The following is a 17,051-nucleotide window of genomic DNA, read 5'->3' on the forward strand; positions in this document are numbered from 1 at the left end:
GATCGGCCAGCGGGAAACCATGCTTGATTTTGAATACGAGTTCTGGATAGGCGTCAAGAAGATTAGCGTTGCGTAAAAAGGAATCGAGGTGGTCAGCCGAGTAAGGGGTGAGAATCTTGGAGAAATCGGTATCGTTGTCGTACGGAGTGTGCGAAATGCTGAGGTTGTCTAAGTATACATGTTGAGGTACAGGGGTAATGAGAATAGGGTCCATAGTCCAACAAGAAAAGGGAATGGAGGCCGGATCAGGCCCCCAAACATTTGCGGCTGCAGGCGCCATGCTCTGTGGATCCACAGAGGGAGCAGGCATGGATCTCTCCGGGTTTGTGAGTGCGCTTGACGCAAACTCGTTTACCGTTGCAGAAAATGTTGAAGTCGACGCAATATTTGACGTCTGTGTTGGTGCGGGAGACGAGTTGCTTGTTGACAACTTTCGAGTGTGATGATGAACCCGTCGACGACGAATCAGGGGCAGTTGGGAAAGGTATGGCCGAGTTGACCGCAGGAGAGACAAAGGGGGGGAAGACGTTCTGAGTCGTTGGGCTTGGAGGGAGCACGAAAGGGCTTGTCGGTAGTTTGAGTCTTGCGAAAGGAGGAGTCGCGCGAAGGATAGGGTTCGTGACGGTGACTCCTGAGGTCAGTAACCGCATCGCTGACGGCTCTTAAGGACTCTTTCCTGGCAACACGACCTTTAATGTCTTCGAATTGGCGGAAGTACTTAACTTCGTCTAGGGTTTGAGGGTCCGCTGCGTATGATGCACGTTGTTCGATATCGAACGTAAGAATGGCGGTCCAGTTATCTGTGAAGTCAGGATGTTCTCGTAAGATGTCGTAATGGTTAGACCAACGAGTGTGAATCTCTGGGGAAGCGTGTTCCTGAAGGAAGCGAAGGTAGCGTGACCATGCTTCATGCCATTCGGGGATGGTGATGGTATTCTCTGTGGGAAACTGTGAGATGTCAAGAAGATGACATTTTGTGGGTGCAGAGCCTCGGTGGGATGAATAAAAGGTGATGAATTTAAGAGTCGATGACTCAAGAAAGAGACGTCGCGTGATTTTAGAAGTCAGTAATGAGAAGGGGATGTGCTGGTTGTTCCTAGCTAGTTCTAAAATGTATGTATGAATGCCATAAACGTCTCTAATGGAGTGAGAGGCAGGGGTAGAACGTTCTTTGGTGACGTCAAAAATAAGGGGGGGCAATGCTACCTGTGCTGGGAGTGGGAGTGGACGGGATGTTCGGTGAGGCTGCTAAAGCTGCATTCATGGAAGCATGAAAGGACATTTGTTTGGAAGGGGATAAACGTTGAAAGGCGGCGATCATGTTAGACATATTGATGGTGGTAGTAGAGGGGGTAGGGGTAGTAGGTCTAGAGGTGGAGGAAGAAGCGGCGGTAGGAACTTGTAAAGTAATGGAAGGATTGTTAGGAGTGACAGGAGCGGTATTGGAAGATGATGACGAGGCAATAGCAGACGGATTGATCGAGGGACGTGTAACAGAAGGATTAGTGAAGGTCGGAGGAACTACAAGTAGGGATTCATCGTTATCCACATTAGTATCACCTTGATTACGGAGTGATTGACGCGTTTGATTACGCGTGGTGATAGCCACGTTTTCGGCGATGATTTGTTCGCGAGTGAGAGTAGGTCTACCGGACGGGGGATTGGAATTGACCATAATGAGAATAGTGATATGATACTGAGAGCAATGGGAATGAATCGAGTAAAGTGACTAAAAGTTAGAGCTGAGTACCAGAAGGTAGTGGTACGAAGCGAAAAGATTCGAGAAATGTTTGCGCGGAAGCAAGACTTATCTATGTGTTGGCGCACGGGCCAGAAGCTATCGAAGTGCGAGAAGTGTCAAAGGTATGTGATGGCGCACGGACCATGAGCTACTGAAGTGCGGGAAATGTCAGACGGAAATCACATGCGGCGTACACAGCCCTAGATCAACGTGGTGTGCTCGCAAGCTCGCATACACGTTGATCGTCCAAAAATAGCAAAAAAAAAAATGAAGGACGCTTTGCATTAAGAGGGAATCGAACCCCCGGCGGGTCGATGGCAACGACCCAGGTTACCACTACCCCATTAATGCCATGTGACCTGGGATCAAACTATACTATTTATACATGAGAGCCATAATAGCACGTGACACGTTCTGTGGCCAAAAATATCACAATAATAGCACAATCTCCCATTAACGTGAGTCCTTCAAGTTGAAACTGCATCTTTCACATGGATCGCTGCAAATACCGCAAGCAAACCGTAAGCCGCAAATAGGATATATTGCTGGTCGCGCCTTTTCACAGAGTTGTTCGCTTATACATAGTGTCCCCGCCTTAGGCGCGTGTGCGTTGCCCTCCAGCTTTCCTATCAGAAGGACTCAAGGACCAGAAGAACCTTAGCTGTTCATTCACCTTCAAAGTTTAGAAGCGACCAGCAAAGATGGAGATCCTTCAGGTCCTTGAAAACTACTTGTGGACCTGTCTCTTCCAAGTTTCTACGACGCTCCATGGAATCCTCCCATACTCTGTCCAAATTCTTTTACAACACTTGCTGAGCACTTTGGGCATCGTGACGTATGTCTCCTCGATACTTTCTGCACCTCCTAGCTTTCCGAGTTCTGGTAATGGTCTCTGGTATACTGCACCTGGGATGATATGGACTGAGGAATGGCTACCCATTGGCAATGGATACTTGGGTGGTAAGTAATATTTGCTCACGGTGTGGTCGCCAAGTATTAAATGTGCACAGCGATGCTACCTGGCGGTACTAGCCAAGAGGCCACACAGCTCAACATCGAGTCCCTATGGTCGGGAGGTCCCTTCCAGGACCCCGTGCGTGTTGCGTTTTACAAGCCTTCCCGTGTATAGGTCTCTTAGCCCAATATGCTGACTCTTTCACATAGTCGTACAATGGAGGCAATCACTTGCCTTCCCAGCAGGCTCGAATAGCCGAGAATATGCAGAGCATCCGCGGAGCTATATTTTCCAGTTCTACAGGGACAATTGACAGTACGTATTCATGTTTTTGGTGTACATAGTCGTGCAGTTCCCCTTATTCCGTCATCAGATATCGACGAGATCATGACACCTTCCGGCACATATGGTAGGCACGTTTTGTGCTCTTGAGCAAATTCTCACGCGCCTGCTATCTATACGCTCTAATTTTCCTGGGCGGCCCCGCGCATTCTTCCAAGGTTCATACGCCAGCGCGGGGCACTTGCTCGCAACATTGAATTCAAGCGGCTCGATCTCGAATTACGCAAGGTGGTTGGACCTGGATGAAGGCGTGTCTCGCACCACCTGGTCTGATGGAAGCACTACTTTTCTCCGGTTTATCCTTCCTGGCCTGTTTTAAGGTGCTATCTGACCACTTTGCTCAGGGAATCCTTCTGCTCTCATCCGCTCCAAGCATGCGTACAATACCTGAACAGCACGACTTCTCACGTGCTTCCAGCTCTTACTTACGCATACACTGTTGCCGCAGTCGACGGCCTCCCAGCACCGAATGTTACCTGCCTGGATGACACAACGCTGAGTATTAGGAACTATGTCTCCATCCCCGGGATGCTCTATGAGATTCTCGTGCAGGCGCAGGCACCTGGCGGATTGGTCTCTTGCTCTGCGGTGCCCGGGTCGATTCCGCCCAATGCTACATTGACCGTTGTGGGTGCATCTGAGGCGTGGGTTAGCTGGGTCGGGGGCACGAACTACGACATGGCCGCCGGAAACTGCAGCTGCCAACTACTCATTTCAGGGACCAGATCCACACAATAATCTCGTCACATTGCTTTCATCCGCTAATCTTACATCTTATGCTGAGATGCTGAATGGGCACATTAAAGACTATACCTCCATCGTTACCCGTTTCTCACTTTCCCTGGGACAGACTCCGGATCTGAATACCCCCACAGATCAAATTCTTGCTGGATATCAGACTTCCGTTGGGAACGCTTACTTGGAATGGGTCCTATTCAACTATGGAAGATATCTCCTAGCTAGCAGCGCTAGAGGCACCCTGCCCGCAAATTTACAGGGTATATGGGCTGATGGGTATTCGAACCCTTGGGGCGCTGGTGACTGATTTGATGTATAGGTTAACCGCGATTCTGACACTCACTACAGATTATCGTAAACACCCTACCTTCTATAGAAGAAGGTGTTCTTATTTCGTGACTAGACTCCAATATCAACATCCAAATGAACTATTGGCCCGCCGAAATGACGAATCTAGATGTGACTCAGTCACTCTTTGACTATATTCAGGTAATCTCCTCGTTGAAATACCTGACATGCAGAAGAAGTCGACCCGTTCGTTTTTGCAGAATACGTGGGGACCCCGTGGCGCGTACACCGCTCAGGTTCTGTACAACATCAGCGAGGGATTTGTAACACACGGTGAAATGAATGTGCGTCGGCGGAGGGCTCGTTTGTAGGATTGAATGCTTGAATTTCTTCATCAGATCTTCGGCCATACGGGTATGAAGCTTGGCGGGAACTCTGCTCAATGGGCCAATTATCCAGGTATGATGACTCTTCTTAGTGTTCTTACTGACTGAACGTCCATATCAGAATCTAATGCTTGGATGGTGTGTAAAGATCGCTCAGGTCTGCAGTGTGCTCGGTTAATTCAATTGTAGATGATACATGCATGGGATCATTTTGATCATACCAATGACGTACAATGGTGGAAGACGCAAGGATGGCCGTTAGTCAAGGTGCTCTACTATGGACTTTTGACGAGCCATGTTCGGCTGAATTTCGTATCAGTCTGTTGCCAGCTTTCATCTAGAGAAGCTCATCGAGGACCTGTACTTCAACGATCTGACCCTAGTTACCGCACCGTGCAATTCGCCGGAGCAGGTCCCTATTACTCTCGGTGAATTTGACTCTGGATACTTGTGGGTGTTGCTGATCATCATGACAGGTTGTGCACATGCCCAGCAGCTGATCTGGCAGCTCTTCAATGCAATCGAGAATGGTTTCGAGGCAGCCGGTGATACAGACACCGCCTTTCTGGATGGTAGGGATCTGTCCGCCGTTCGTCTCCTTTCGCTCACGGGTTACACAGCAATTATTTCCAAACGGCAGCAGATGGACAAAGGGCTGCGTATCGGACGGTGGGGTCAACTGCAAGGTTGCTATCTCGCCCTCTGCGTATCCACGACATATTAACACTACACGCAGAGTGGAAAGTCGACATGGATACGCCGGATGATACCCATAGGCATCTTAGCCATCTGATTGGCGTAGGCCTTCATTTTTCAGCTATCATCTTTAGCTCACAATCTTCACTAGCTATATCCCGGTTATGCAATAGCATCTTATTCTCCTGTGTTCCAAGGTGGTCTGATTGTCAACGGGACCTTCATGAATTATACCAAGGAACAACTTTTGAACGCCGCGGAGACCAGTCTAATTCATAGAGGCATTGGAAGGGGCCCTGACGCGGATGCAGGATGGGAGAAAATTTGGAGGGCTGCTGCTTGGGCTCAGCTCGCCAACGAGACTGAATTCTACAAGGAGCTTACTGTAAGAATCAGTGGGTATATCGTGTTACTGACGCTAATCCAATGCAGCATGCCATCGAGACAAATTTTGCGCCCAACCTCTTTGACCTGTACACATCTGGTGGAATCTTCCAGATCGATGCAAACTTGGGGTATCCTGCCGCTGTTTTGGTAAGACGTTGAAGTCATTTGATTTAGGACATCTGTGGCTGAACCTTGTATTCAAATCTAGAATGCACTGCTGCAAGCACCCGACGTTCAGAATATCAAGGTTCCACTCCAGGTTACGCTTCTACCTGCTCTTCCGCCCACATGGTCGGCTGGCGAAATGAGAGGCGCGCGCATACGTGGTGGGATCACTCTCGACCTTGCGTGGAACGAAGGTAAACCAACGACAGCAACTTTTACTGTCGATCAGGACATTGCAGGGCGAGAGAGAGATGTGTTGGTGAACTATGGTGGGAAAGTCGTAGCAGAGTTTAGGAGCAATGGGGGATATACCCAAACTGTTTCTTCGTTTTGAGAGTCCAACGAACGAAGTGGAGAATTCTTTGATCCTCTTTATAGTTAGAGTCATGTTAGTCAATTACCTGCGTAGCATTAATGGGGTAGTGGTAACCTGGGTCGTTGCCATCGACCCGCCGGGGGTTCGATTCCCTCTTAATGCATAGTCCGGAATGTTTTTTACTTGGAGTGTTCCAACAGTCTGGAAGCGTTCTTTTGTGACGTTCACGGACCACGGTACGGTTCACCACAGTTCCTCGAGCCGTCCTGTCTCAGCTCGCAACTGGTGATTCAGTACTTATTCACCACCCATTCATGCTCGGTTATTCAGGATCCCTCGCGTGTGGGTTTCAGTATCAGGCTGCTGCATTCCCATCCTTATCACGACAACAGAACCAAGTTGCATTTGTATCTAGTGTCGCTTCAAGTTTGCATCCCATCACGCAGTGCGCGAAGATGGCGCGAAAGTGGGCTGTCCGCCAGCATCCGTTGTGGGCTATGTTCGAACCAGTACCCTAAATCATCTACTACTATCCCAAACCCTTTCCAGCATCTTCGAAGCGAGGCAGACACCAGGACCGAAGCATGCGATAAGGACATCCGCCAAAGTCTAACGAAACCCGATGCAACAGAGGCGGCCAACATCGCACTGGGTGCTGTGGAAGCCATCAGAGTATATCCGTCTCATTTCGGTGATCGATGTTCAAGCCATTGGGCAGGTCTCATAAGTCTTCAGAGGCGAGCTGCGAAATGTGCACGCATAGATTCCGAAAACCTCCAGTTATTGGACAACACCGGTATGCCGGTGAAATCCAACACGGGCGACCAAGTAGCGGCTAACTCTAGTGGTATCCTAAGTCTCAAGCCTTTGACACACAGTCGACCTTGCGGTGCGGGCCATTTTTCACGTGGTGTGCACACAGGCGCTGCACCTGCGCTGCCCAACGATAGGACAGTCAGATATGACCCAAAAAATGTAGTTCGTCTTCCTTTTAGATATGCATCTTCATTGACTCAGTTCCTACCCCTCATGATAGCCCAATCATCCTGACAACATTAGAATTAGTGTGTCTAGCGAATTCGCCGCTTCATTTTTCACATTGACCTTGGTATCTCTGGTTATCGCCTAGAGTTCCCACATATCGACAAGAACCTCGACATATGAATGACGACAGAAGAAAGACAAGAGACCGATTAATTCGCAAAGTTAGAAATGTCATTCAATACAAATATGGACCAAGATATGACGTGCAGCCCTATGGAAGCTCAGTGTATATGGTCATGCAAGATCCGTCAATAACGGGGGATGGAGATCCTGGATCTTGTTGTGCTTGTGAGTTGTCAACAAGCCCTGCTGTGTTCTCGCTGATTACTGGCAGGATTCTCAGTGGCCACAAGGTTTTTCTCCAGAAATAGACATGAAGCATCTACCTCGTATGTTTCATTCATACAACTAAGACATCAATGATTCTAACCGTTAGAAGTCATCTACGATACTAGGTAACATTACTGCAATGTCACAAGCCAAAGCCAACGGAGCTGATCAAAGAGTAGGAAGCTTGCTCGAACGATGCGATATGCAGGCTTCACTGAGGTTGAGGCAATTCCCTGGGCGCGAGTTCCCATTGGTTCGTCACCACAAATTGCGATAGTTGTTTGAAACGGACTCCTCACTCTCGATCTCGATTTTTAGTCAAGTTCACAGATCCTGCATCCGAACTCCATATCGACATTAATGTGAACGAGAGGCTGGGGTTGCTGAACACTGACCTGATCAAGACATATTGCGATGTCGTACCCGGCCTTCGCTGTTTAGTATCTGCCATCAAAAAATGGGCTCGTCCCAGGGCACTCAATCAGCCCTCTGCTCCTGAAGGACTCCGAACTTTCAACTCATATGCCTTGGTGCTTATGACAATTGCGTGGCTCCAGGTGCGGTCTGCGTTACTTCCACTAGATTATCGGAACCTTAGCGTCTAAGAGACAATGGGTTTAGCTCCCAAGCTACAAGCTGACCTCCAGCCACAAGAACCCAACGAGCGTTTAATTTGGATGCGGCCACCAAAGTCGTCTAAGCGGATACCTTGCGATGTACGGTATTGCAAGGCCACGATGTGGGTAGCACCACCCATAGGCGCTCTGGACAACCTCGTAGAGCAATGGTTCAGGTGAAGGACAATCGGAAATTCTTCCATCTTGTGACTGAGGCTTCTCAGGTTTTGGGCTCACTTTCAATTTTCGAGTCATGTGATCGACATCAAGAGGGGAGGCGTTTTCCCCCGCATTCCGCATTTTGAAGAAGCTGCGGAACCTGACAGCGTCTCCCGGGGCCCTCGATCTGAAACACGGAATAATTGGTCAGCCATTCTCGGTCCGGATGTGGATTCCACGACAATGTTAGAGCGTTATTCAATTGCTGTCGTAGACCCATTCATTCGATCAAAAGTGCGTACATGTGCAAAGAAATCACTTTCCCAATCTCATCCGTATCTTCTCAGAATGTCACCAAGGGCATCAGCGCCGAAGCGTTACACAAGTTTCGCGCTGAGTGCAAGAGCGCCGTCGAGCTATTAAAGATTGGCGTCCATATGACGGACATCATTGATGGATTTGACTTGCTGAAGCAGGATGTCAGTGAACATTCGACGGGTGGGCTACAGCATCAGGACCTTGTTGTCAGGACTCCTGTGGGGTTCCCGCTGAAGGCGGTTAGAACCCTTAAGTTGGTGCATGAGGAGGATGTTGACGCCATTCCTCACAGGAACCTTATTCCACAACAGTTGCCTAAATCTGACGACGATCTGAGCAGGCACTCAAAACGTGATGGTCTATCCGTTGGTAGACGTATCCCGCCATCGGACCCCCTCGAGTCGTATCGGATAGCAAATGAGAGCGAGGCAATTAGGGACGACAACGAAGTCTTTGGGCTAAAGCAGTCATACTTTCGGAAGAATCGTTGCGTGTAGTGTTTCATGTTTGTTCCCCTTTGCCTTTGGAAGTCATCCCAGTTTAAAGAGCAATACATATCACACACGGAATGCTTTAACGCATCTAAAGATTACGACACTCCTCACAGCATATGTATTCATCACTTGACGGCGTGGGGCGATGTTGTGATGATGATCACTGGTGATCAAAAGATAGTGGACAGCGGGCGCCCGATTCCAGGCAGTGGCTGCCAAATCGGCATTAACTTAAGAAGCAGAGGTCATGAGAAGAAGAACATTAATATTGTGAATGCTGTGACGGCAGATATCTAACAGCGACGTGCACATACATATGCGTACAATGAACGAATAAAACGAAGAGAGAGGAGAGATTGAGGAAGTATATGCCAGATCATGATGATGACCGCATTGCAAGGCTGTTCTGCTTATGTACTAGTATATATCTTATCTTCAGCCACGCAAGTACTACTCTGACGAGTCGCTGACCGGCATTACCGCCCGTACTACGCCTTTTCATTCCTTCTCACAGGCCAAATAGCTCTCTCTTTATTCAACCTTGTTCCTAACATCCAATATGCAGTCCTGGAAACTAGGCACTTCCAAAAGTAAGTCCATGCGTGCCGGACCCCTTTGCTGATCTCCATCCACATCACGGGTCACTGTTTTCCGTAAGATCTCATGTCCTTACGACCACACAGAGTCCAAGGACGTCAAAGAAAATGGCGTCGTCTCACGATCCGTCACACCGATACAGTCGCGGCCCACGACTCCCAAGCCTCCTGGTGCTCTCGACCAGCAAGCTCATCTTCGATCCGGTATGCTCACGATTCGCATCTTTTCCGGTAAGGCCATTGTCGGACCTTTGAACAGCACTATTCTGCACACACACTGATGTCATATGCATAGGACGAGGTCTCTCTTTAGCCCCTGGCGTGTATGTCCCAGAGGTCATTCAAAAAGCCCTCGATAATCCACCTGCGCGAAGGTCGACCAGCAACCGCGAAAGCATGCAGAGGAGGCGATTATGGTGGCTTCCGTACGTTGTCCTCGAGTTCGACAACAATCAAGTTCTGGTAGACGCCATGGGCGGAGATCTGGCCAACCCTGTATGGTCGTATCGGGCAGACTTGTGCGTGGTTTATGTGCGACGACTCAGCCATCACTGATTGTCTATATAGCGATGTGTCCCGTACATCGACAATATCAGTCTCAGCATATCTTCGGACAGCCGCTGCGGTGCACAGCCAAGAAGATATGGGAAACGACCTGCTCATGGCTCGTGTTGATCTTACTCCCGTACTTGACGGACTTGTAAGTTCACGTGTTTGAGCCGCACTCTCCCTTGTTCACAGTGCTTTGCGTTCAGCATGCTTCAGATCAATGGTACAGTGCCACTGCGGGCACCGGCTCGTTTCACCTCAAAATCGACTACAGACCAATAAGGAATGAGTCTTTGGCGATCGAAGCATTCGATTTGTTGAAAGTTATTGGTAAAGGGAGCTTTGGTAAAGTGATGCAAGTGCGCAAAAAGGATACGCAGCGGATATATGCGCTCAAGACTATTCGAAAAGCCCATATCGCGTCACGCCCCGGCGAAATCACTCACATATTGGCTGAGCGGACGGTCCTGGCGCTGGTGAACAATCCATTTATAGTTCCGCTCAAATTTTCTTTCCAAAATCCTGACAAGTTATATCTTGTAATGTCATTCGGTGAGTCTTACCCTTACTAGGTTGGAGTACTCTCATGTCTCCGCAGTAAATGGCGGCGAACTGTTCTATCATCTGCAAAGGGAAGGCAAATTTGATCAAGATCGCAGCCGATTTTACGCCGCGGAACTTCTTTGTGCACTCGAGCATTTACATGGATTCAATGTAGTTTACCGGTACGTTCTTAATGCGGATGGCTGTGTCCATTTGCTGACGGTCTCATAGCGACCTGAAGCCTGAAAATATACTGCTTGACTACACGGGTCATATTGCTCTTTGTGACTTTGGTTGGTGCATTACAATCTAGTGGCTGATGTGTTGGTTGACGTCTATTCAGGTCTTTGCAAGCTCAACATGTCAGAGACAGAGAAAACAAACAGTGAGAATGACTTTAATTTCAATGCCGGGAAGATATAACCGGTCCCTACAGCATTCTGCGGCACACCAGAGTACATTGCTCCAGAGCTGCTGGAGAGCCAGGGTTACACGAAGACGGTTGACTGGTGGACACTCGGTGTCCTGCTCTACGAGATGATGGTACGTCCTTCAACAAAAATCTTGCTGCTGTCTGTAACGTACTCAAACTCACAGACGGGACTGCCCCCTTTCTATGACGAGAACGTGAACATGATGTACCAACGCATCCTCAGTGACCCACTTCAATTCCCCTCGGATATGCCATCAGAAGCCAGGAGCGTCATGATCGGTCTCCTTCAGCGTGATCCTTCCCGACGTTTGGGAGCAAATGGTGGTGAAGAGATCAAGCGTCATCCTTTCTTCGCCAAATATGTTGATTGGAACAGGCACGTATCACACTCTTCGACCATATGTGCGTCACTCATGAATTGTACTAGGCTCCTCCATAAAAAGATTCAGCCACCATTTAAGCCAAGTGTTGTGAGTAACCCGCGGTTGTTTTCCTCTTTGTTATACCGACGCAAGATATTCTTATTAGGAATCCGTACTCGACGTGGCTAATTTCGACCCGGACTTCACGAACGAGCACCCTCAAGACTCCGTTGTCGAGGACTCTGCTCTTTCATCTACCGTGCAAGAGCAGTTTAAGGGATTCACATACAATCCCGCCAACGAGCACCTTAGCGAGAGCGTCAACTACGGACATGCAATGGGTTAGGTGCCCGCACTCATCATTTATTATTTGCAGTGCGCTGGCGTGCTCTCGAAAGATTTTCGGACGTTTTTTTCTTGTCCCAATCCGCTTTGTATTTATATATTCGCATGCACTTGTCGTTTTCGCCTTCGTTTGGTCTGCTTTGGTTGCGTCTTTTCATTCGAATCAGTGATAGGAGATTGTGGCTTAACAGTTTATCAATCTTCCTATGCGGTGTATTTCGTGCTGGTCTGCACTTGAACGTGGACAACTCGCTATGATAGTATGTATGAGCCAATCCGTCTGTATTTTTGATTACTATCACTGTAAGATCTTGGATGACCTGTGACATGTGAGACGTCTCGCAAATATCCACATAGTACATAGATTGTTCATATCGTTCTGCAGGTTGATACTTGTATAACTCAGACCGAAAAAAGGAACGATTTTAAGAGTGTCGCTCATGTTCGTTGTGACTAATGTTGTATACGTTAAAGTTATAGACAAAACAACCCTGGGCCCTTGCAACTTTGCTTGAAGCGTCTACAAAGTTGGCACAACCATCCACGGACAGGCTTGCCTTCGTCTCCGAGTCTTTGACAAGACTCAGTACTCGTCCACGGGCAGTCTGCTGAAGTGGCTTTGTGGGTTCACCCGGCCCAGTGACTCGGATGTATGACGCAAGTACTTACCAAGAACGTCATCCGGATCAATGTTTTTCGGTGAGCGCTAATTATGGCCTTTAGTTGAACTACCCTTGGATGAATTGCCCTCGAACTTCGGAACGAGCTTGATTTCTCATAGCTTTATAGGATGTGGCCTTACCATTCGGGTCTTAGATATTCTGCCCTAGGTAGACCACAACAGAAGGAAGTCAGTCGTTCCTTGGACCTTGGTTGGGGTCAACGACTCAAATAAGGTTTCCATCCAACTGCAAGCAAATCTGTCCAGATTGGGGATTTCACTTTTGCTCAGAGTCCAAGGGAGTCCACCAGGGACGTTCGAATGAAAGTCCTGTCCCAATTCTACTTCATCGATCCGCTCAACCAAGACATGGAAGGTGTGGAGGGTTACAAGCCAGGCGGATATCACCCGGTACACTTAGGGGACACTTTTCCTACGCGGGATGACCCAAGGTACCGAATTCTCCACAAGCTAGGATATGGATCGTTCTCAACTGTCTGGCTCGCCAAAGATGTTGTAGCAAAGTCAGTCCTAACTTACACATATCTCCGGCTGTGGATTTATTAATCTGTTCATGCTCTGAATGTCCTCACAGCCGCTGCGTGGCGCTGAAAATAGTCATTGCCGATCTTACAGGGAACAAGGGAGAATCCGCTGTCCTAAAGTGGCTGAGCACTAGACCTCGCGATCATCCCGGAGCCAAACATATTGTTCAAGTACACGATGATTTTCAGATACGGGGTCCCAACGGAACGCACCAAGTGCTCGTGATGGACGTACTTGGATCTTTAGTATACTCTCTTCTCCCCGAACCCGTCTTTCACGAAATTGGCCGAGTGTCTGTCATCAGTTCATGTTGGGACTAGCGTATTTTCGGCAGGAAACAGTAGTACACGGCGGTAAGTGGACGGCAGTAGTGCGTTATGTGCTCTAAGATTATTGACCGCCCGATGAGTCCAGATTTACACTTTGGGAACATCGATTTCAAAATACCCGGTATCTACCAATACACAGAGGATCAAATGTTGCAATTCATGGGGAGGTCAGACATGCTTGTGTCGGTGGCGTCGATCATGGATTTTTCGTATAACCACTCTTGGAGAAGCTAAATGAGCAGTCGATAGTGAAGATGATGGATTTCGGTAACGGTTCGTCAACATCTCTGGTATCATAATTATCAACAAACCTGTCGGATGCCAGCATTTCGGTTACAGGATGGGAGGCCCCTCAAGCATCCAGATATACCGCCTGTCATACAGCCCCTTGAATTGACGTTCTACTCGCTATCCAAGTTAAGGATGAGTGGGGCTTGCCTAGCGATGTCTGGTCGATGGCCTGCACGGTAAGGTCTCCTCTGAGTCCCTCCTTCTGACTGAGGGTGGAATGACAACTTGATTGCGTCTTAGATATATGAGATAGCATTCTCAGATGAAATGATCTCAGCAGGCAGCTACCACGATGGCTCGCTTATCTATCACACGATGAAACTCGTCGGCCCATTGCCAGAACGGTGGAAGCCGCACTGGAATCCGAAACCTTTCGAAGACACTGACGGTACAGTTACGTCGTAGTCGTCGATTGCATCGATGATGTGTATTTTTTCAGGCAACTTAGAGATAGATCCCGACGCAGCATGGAAGCCGATGAAAATGATACTGAGAAAGATGATGGATCCGACGACGAAAATGTCACTGATGGAGATGTTGCGCTGGGAACCAATGGCCCGTCCTACAGCGGCTGATTTGCTATAAACACCCTTGGTTCCGCGACTAGAACCAAACTTCCACGGAACTTATATCCAGCCATCGAGACATTACCGCTTGTTGATACAAAACTTGCCTCACACAACAACGATAATCTCTCTTCTTTTGGCGCTACTGGCATGTATGTTACTTATGTTGCTCCATTTAATATTTTTAATAACGTTGGCCCGCGTTGATATGGCCCCGATATCCTGCATACAGTGGCTATATGTATCATGGAGGAATCCAAGCTCTTCAGAACGTGTGTTGTGGTTGTACAAATTTAAGAACAAGTTGGTGAGCTGTTTATACAGTGTAAAATAGACGAGTCCTCGGCAAACTGAATACATGCGAGGATAAGGTTGAACAGCCGTGTGAGTATGCGTTTGACAGACGTCAGAGATCGATGTCGTTCGGTGAAAATAGGACTAGCGAGTAAGCTCGAGTTAGGATTCAAACGCGGTCATAATGTTGATATCAGCAAGTGGGTAATTGCGCACTCTTCATCATGATGCATGCTAGGGTAGCCGCCTTGCACGACGGTGATGAGGAACGTGGCCGACTCGGAGACGGGCCCATCTTATAGCCTCACCAGCCGCCTTAGAGATCTTGCGGGCAGTAGTGATGAACCTGAGACAAGATTGATTACCTGCTACATAGTACTAGTGAAAAGGTAAAAACACGTCAAGTCAAATTCTTATCCATGTAAGGCACTCCCACCTCGCTCAGATGACTTAATCGCTGACTGATGATAGTGATGAACCACTTTGCGTAGTGTTTCGGTAACCATCCTGCGGTGCATTGAGGGGATTTAAATAACGAATTACCATACGGAAAGCATTAGAACATGGTGAGTGGTATTGAGCATAGAACAAAAGTACAAGGCATCGCCTCCAGGAAATACCAGGACTTAAACGAGTGTAAGGAGGTAGCCATTCAAGTGAGTTTGGTTCTGTAAATAGGTAGGTGGATGAAAATGAGAATGGTGTGATCCGAAAACAAGGTGACTTGCGGAAATGACCAAGGATAGGAGCAAGCGACAACATAAATGACAATGGTATTTTCCGGGGATTGTGGGGGGAAGCAGTGACTTTGGTGACTGACGTAATAAGATAGAACGATTGATCAAAAGGAAAGACAACAGGGAAGACGGAAGGGGGTATGGCTGGATTCTCGAGTTTCTGGAGGTTGAATGACCTGTACGTCGTGTGTGTAAAGGCATCTGCATCGAGATTGCTAGTCAATGTGGGATACAATGGTACACTCCAGGAGATGTAGCGCACCCACAGACACACAGCCTAACAGCTTACATGAACATATTTCCTTCAGAACCACAGGACGTCACATTACCTTTGCTCGCCTGGTACCCGCAGTACATGCAGACCCCCTTCAATCCCGCGCCTCCAGTCGCCCGTGTCGATATTCTATCATTACACATCCACGTAAATCAGAATCGGTTCCCCGACGCCTTCAATCTCGGGAATGACACATTTGAGATCAAACGCCTTGGCTAGCACAATTTTGAAGATCTTTTGGACGTTTATCGAAGCAGATGTCGAGCAGAAGACCAGCGAAGCGTGCATCGCGCGAGCAAATCGTTTTGCCTAACCAAATTTGTTAGGGGATCACACCACCTAAATGGCCTGAAGACGCACCTGCTTGGTGATCTCCTCCTGCTCGTCCCTTGGGAACGTCGCAAACGTATCAAATTTCGTGCCAATGAGAAATGGAATAGCAGTCTAGTCACAGCAATAAGCAATGTCGTTGAACAATATTCGACGAAATATGAGCAAACCTTGTTAAATCCTCGAGCCTGACGGTACCATTCCTTCACCGAATTCAGCGTTGATTTTCGAGAAAGATCGAACATGAATAGAATCGCCACTGCATCGTTACAGACAAGCGGCAGCATGTTGACGAACTCTCGCTGGCCGCCCAAATCCCATATTGAGAATGTGATGGTGGTACGCCGTACTGAGATCGTTTTCTCCATGAAGTTGACACCTGTGGTCCATTTCATTAGGATGGCAAAGCGCAATGCGAGAGATGACACGTCCTCACCAAGTGTCTGGATATAGTCCTCATCAAAGCTGCCTTCTACATACTTGACCATGAGACTCGTCTTGCCTATCTGTGAATCTCCAACCATCCCAACTTTGATAACTACGCTATTCTTCTCTTCGTTGTTCTCCAGCATTGGATGCGGGTTCTGACCACTCGGGCCAGCGATCGAAGATGAAGATGCCGAACTCGTAGGTGGAGACATAGTGGTATCCAGCAAGAGGGAATAATTTTTGAAACTGTGGTGACACAATAGGACACTGAATTCAATGCGTAACAGGGTATCGAGTTGGGTGACTGTAGGATGGATCAAAGGAACCGGAAGTGATAGAAAAGAAAGACGTTCGTGTTCTGCTGTGCGTTGGTGAGATGTTCGATAAGCGCCTCCAGTGAGATTTGCTGGCTCACGCTCAGTACTGTACACTGAGACGCGAGCGACTCAACTTTTTGCGTAGTCGTCCGTCAACAGCCAACGCAAAGAACAGACAGAGAGAATATATGGAAGTTGGAGGATGGGTGCAAACCTGCCGTAGGTAACGTGCTGTTGAGTTTGCAGGCGCTTGGCAGGCGCGGCGGCTGTGCAGTCTGTATTCGAACAAACACTTCAACGATGAACGCTACGTAGCTCTCCTTCATAAATATGCCTTATTGACTAATTATGATTAGTTATTCAACTTCCAGCGCCCCACTGGGTACTGTCCTTTTGTTGGTCACCTGCCGGGGTTATAGTCATGCGTCATGGAGTGATTCACGCGAACTGCACTATACAAATTTGACGTGCAG

The 17,051-nt window shown here is 48.2% G+C and overlaps 6 protein-coding genes and 2 non-coding genes across 8 annotated transcripts; 5 read left to right on the top strand and 3 right to left on the bottom strand.

Annotated features, from left to right (window-relative positions):
• Positions 1 to 465: 465 nt before the first annotated feature.
• Positions 466 to 1,675, bottom strand: EDB91DRAFT_1251183 (uncharacterized protein; the record flags this gene model as incomplete). Its single annotated transcript, XM_041323343.1, has 2 exons — positions 466 to 1,169; positions 1,207 to 1,675. The coding sequence occupies 2 exons, from the start codon at positions 1,673 to 1,675 to the stop codon at positions 466 to 468; spliced, it is 1,173 nt and encodes a 390-aa protein (XP_041174486.1).
• Positions 1,676 to 2,021: 346 nt separating this feature from the next.
• On the bottom strand, positions 2,022 to 2,092 carry EDB91DRAFT_t90. The gene has a single exon. It is a non-coding gene; the product is annotated as a tRNA-Gly (tRNA).
• Positions 2,093 to 2,196: 104 nt separating this feature from the next.
• EDB91DRAFT_1147670 (glycoside hydrolase family 95 protein) lies at positions 2,197 to 6,186 on the top strand. The gene is made up of 19 exons (XM_041319304.1): positions 2,197 to 2,701; positions 2,752 to 2,834; positions 2,906 to 3,011; positions 3,070 to 3,105; positions 3,197 to 3,332; positions 3,383 to 3,686; positions 3,757 to 4,075; positions 4,180 to 4,265; positions 4,325 to 4,408; positions 4,463 to 4,523; positions 4,572 to 4,588; positions 4,640 to 4,717; positions 4,770 to 4,878; positions 4,927 to 5,022; positions 5,071 to 5,136; positions 5,187 to 5,248; positions 5,298 to 5,531; positions 5,579 to 5,680; positions 5,742 to 6,186. The coding sequence occupies exons 1-19, from the start codon at positions 2,443 to 2,445 to the stop codon at positions 6,030 to 6,032; spliced, it is 2,529 nt and encodes an 842-aa protein (XP_041174487.1). The 5' UTR covers positions 2,197 to 2,442; the 3' UTR covers positions 6,033 to 6,186.
• Positions 6,107 to 6,177, top strand: EDB91DRAFT_t89. Its single transcript has one exon. It is a non-coding gene; the product is annotated as a tRNA-Gly (tRNA).
• Positions 6,187 to 7,328: 1,142 nt separating the features above from the next.
• On the top strand, positions 7,329 to 9,237 carry EDB91DRAFT_1147733 (uncharacterized protein). Its single transcript, XM_041319305.1, has 9 exons — positions 7,329 to 7,346; positions 7,393 to 7,447; positions 7,498 to 7,513; positions 7,568 to 7,641; positions 7,707 to 7,945; positions 7,997 to 8,181; positions 8,230 to 8,458; positions 8,512 to 8,643; positions 8,823 to 9,237. The coding sequence occupies exons 2-9, from the start codon at positions 7,432 to 7,434 to the stop codon at positions 8,835 to 8,837; spliced, it is 906 nt and encodes a 301-aa protein (XP_041174488.1). The 5' UTR covers positions 7,329 to 7,346; positions 7,393 to 7,431; the 3' UTR covers positions 8,838 to 9,237.
• An 87-nt stretch (positions 9,238 to 9,324) lies between these two features.
• EDB91DRAFT_1147738 (kinase-like domain-containing protein) lies at positions 9,325 to 12,228 on the top strand. Its single transcript, XM_041319306.1, has 12 exons — positions 9,325 to 9,566; positions 9,660 to 9,803; positions 9,868 to 10,090; positions 10,140 to 10,272; positions 10,328 to 10,673; positions 10,720 to 10,846; positions 10,896 to 10,957; positions 11,008 to 11,049; positions 11,101 to 11,207; positions 11,262 to 11,473; positions 11,525 to 11,567; positions 11,626 to 12,228. The coding sequence occupies exons 1-12, from the start codon at positions 9,536 to 9,538 to the stop codon at positions 11,803 to 11,805; spliced, it is 1,650 nt and encodes a 549-aa protein (XP_041174489.1). The 5' UTR covers positions 9,325 to 9,535; the 3' UTR covers positions 11,806 to 12,228.
• Positions 12,229 to 12,786: 558 nt separating this feature from the next.
• EDB91DRAFT_1057173 (uncharacterized protein) lies at positions 12,787 to 13,331 on the top strand (the record flags this gene model as incomplete). The annotated part of the gene is made up of 2 exons (XM_041314056.1): positions 12,787 to 12,989; positions 13,061 to 13,331. The coding sequence occupies 2 exons, from the start codon at positions 12,787 to 12,789 to the stop codon at positions 13,329 to 13,331; spliced, it is 474 nt and encodes a 157-aa protein (XP_041174490.1).
• Positions 13,332 to 15,536: 2,205 nt separating this feature from the next.
• On the bottom strand, positions 15,537 to 16,601 carry EDB91DRAFT_625657 (small GTPase). Its single transcript, XM_041327931.1, has 4 exons — positions 16,269 to 16,601; positions 16,003 to 16,211; positions 15,863 to 15,946; positions 15,537 to 15,811 (listed from the first exon to the last, which is right to left on the bottom strand). Exons 1-4 carry the CDS (start codon positions 16,471 to 16,473, stop codon positions 15,638 to 15,640), a joined length of 672 nt encoding a protein of 223 aa, XP_041174491.1. The 5' UTR covers positions 16,474 to 16,601; the 3' UTR covers positions 15,537 to 15,637.
• Between the last annotated feature and the right edge of the window lie 450 nt (positions 16,602 to 17,051).

This window comes from Suillus paluster (genome assembly GCF_016628075.1).
Source record: "Suillus paluster strain FC165 chromosome Unknown EDB91scaffold_51, whole genome shotgun sequence".
Taxonomy (NCBI): domain Eukaryota; kingdom Fungi; phylum Basidiomycota; class Agaricomycetes; order Boletales; family Suillaceae; genus Suillus; species Suillus paluster.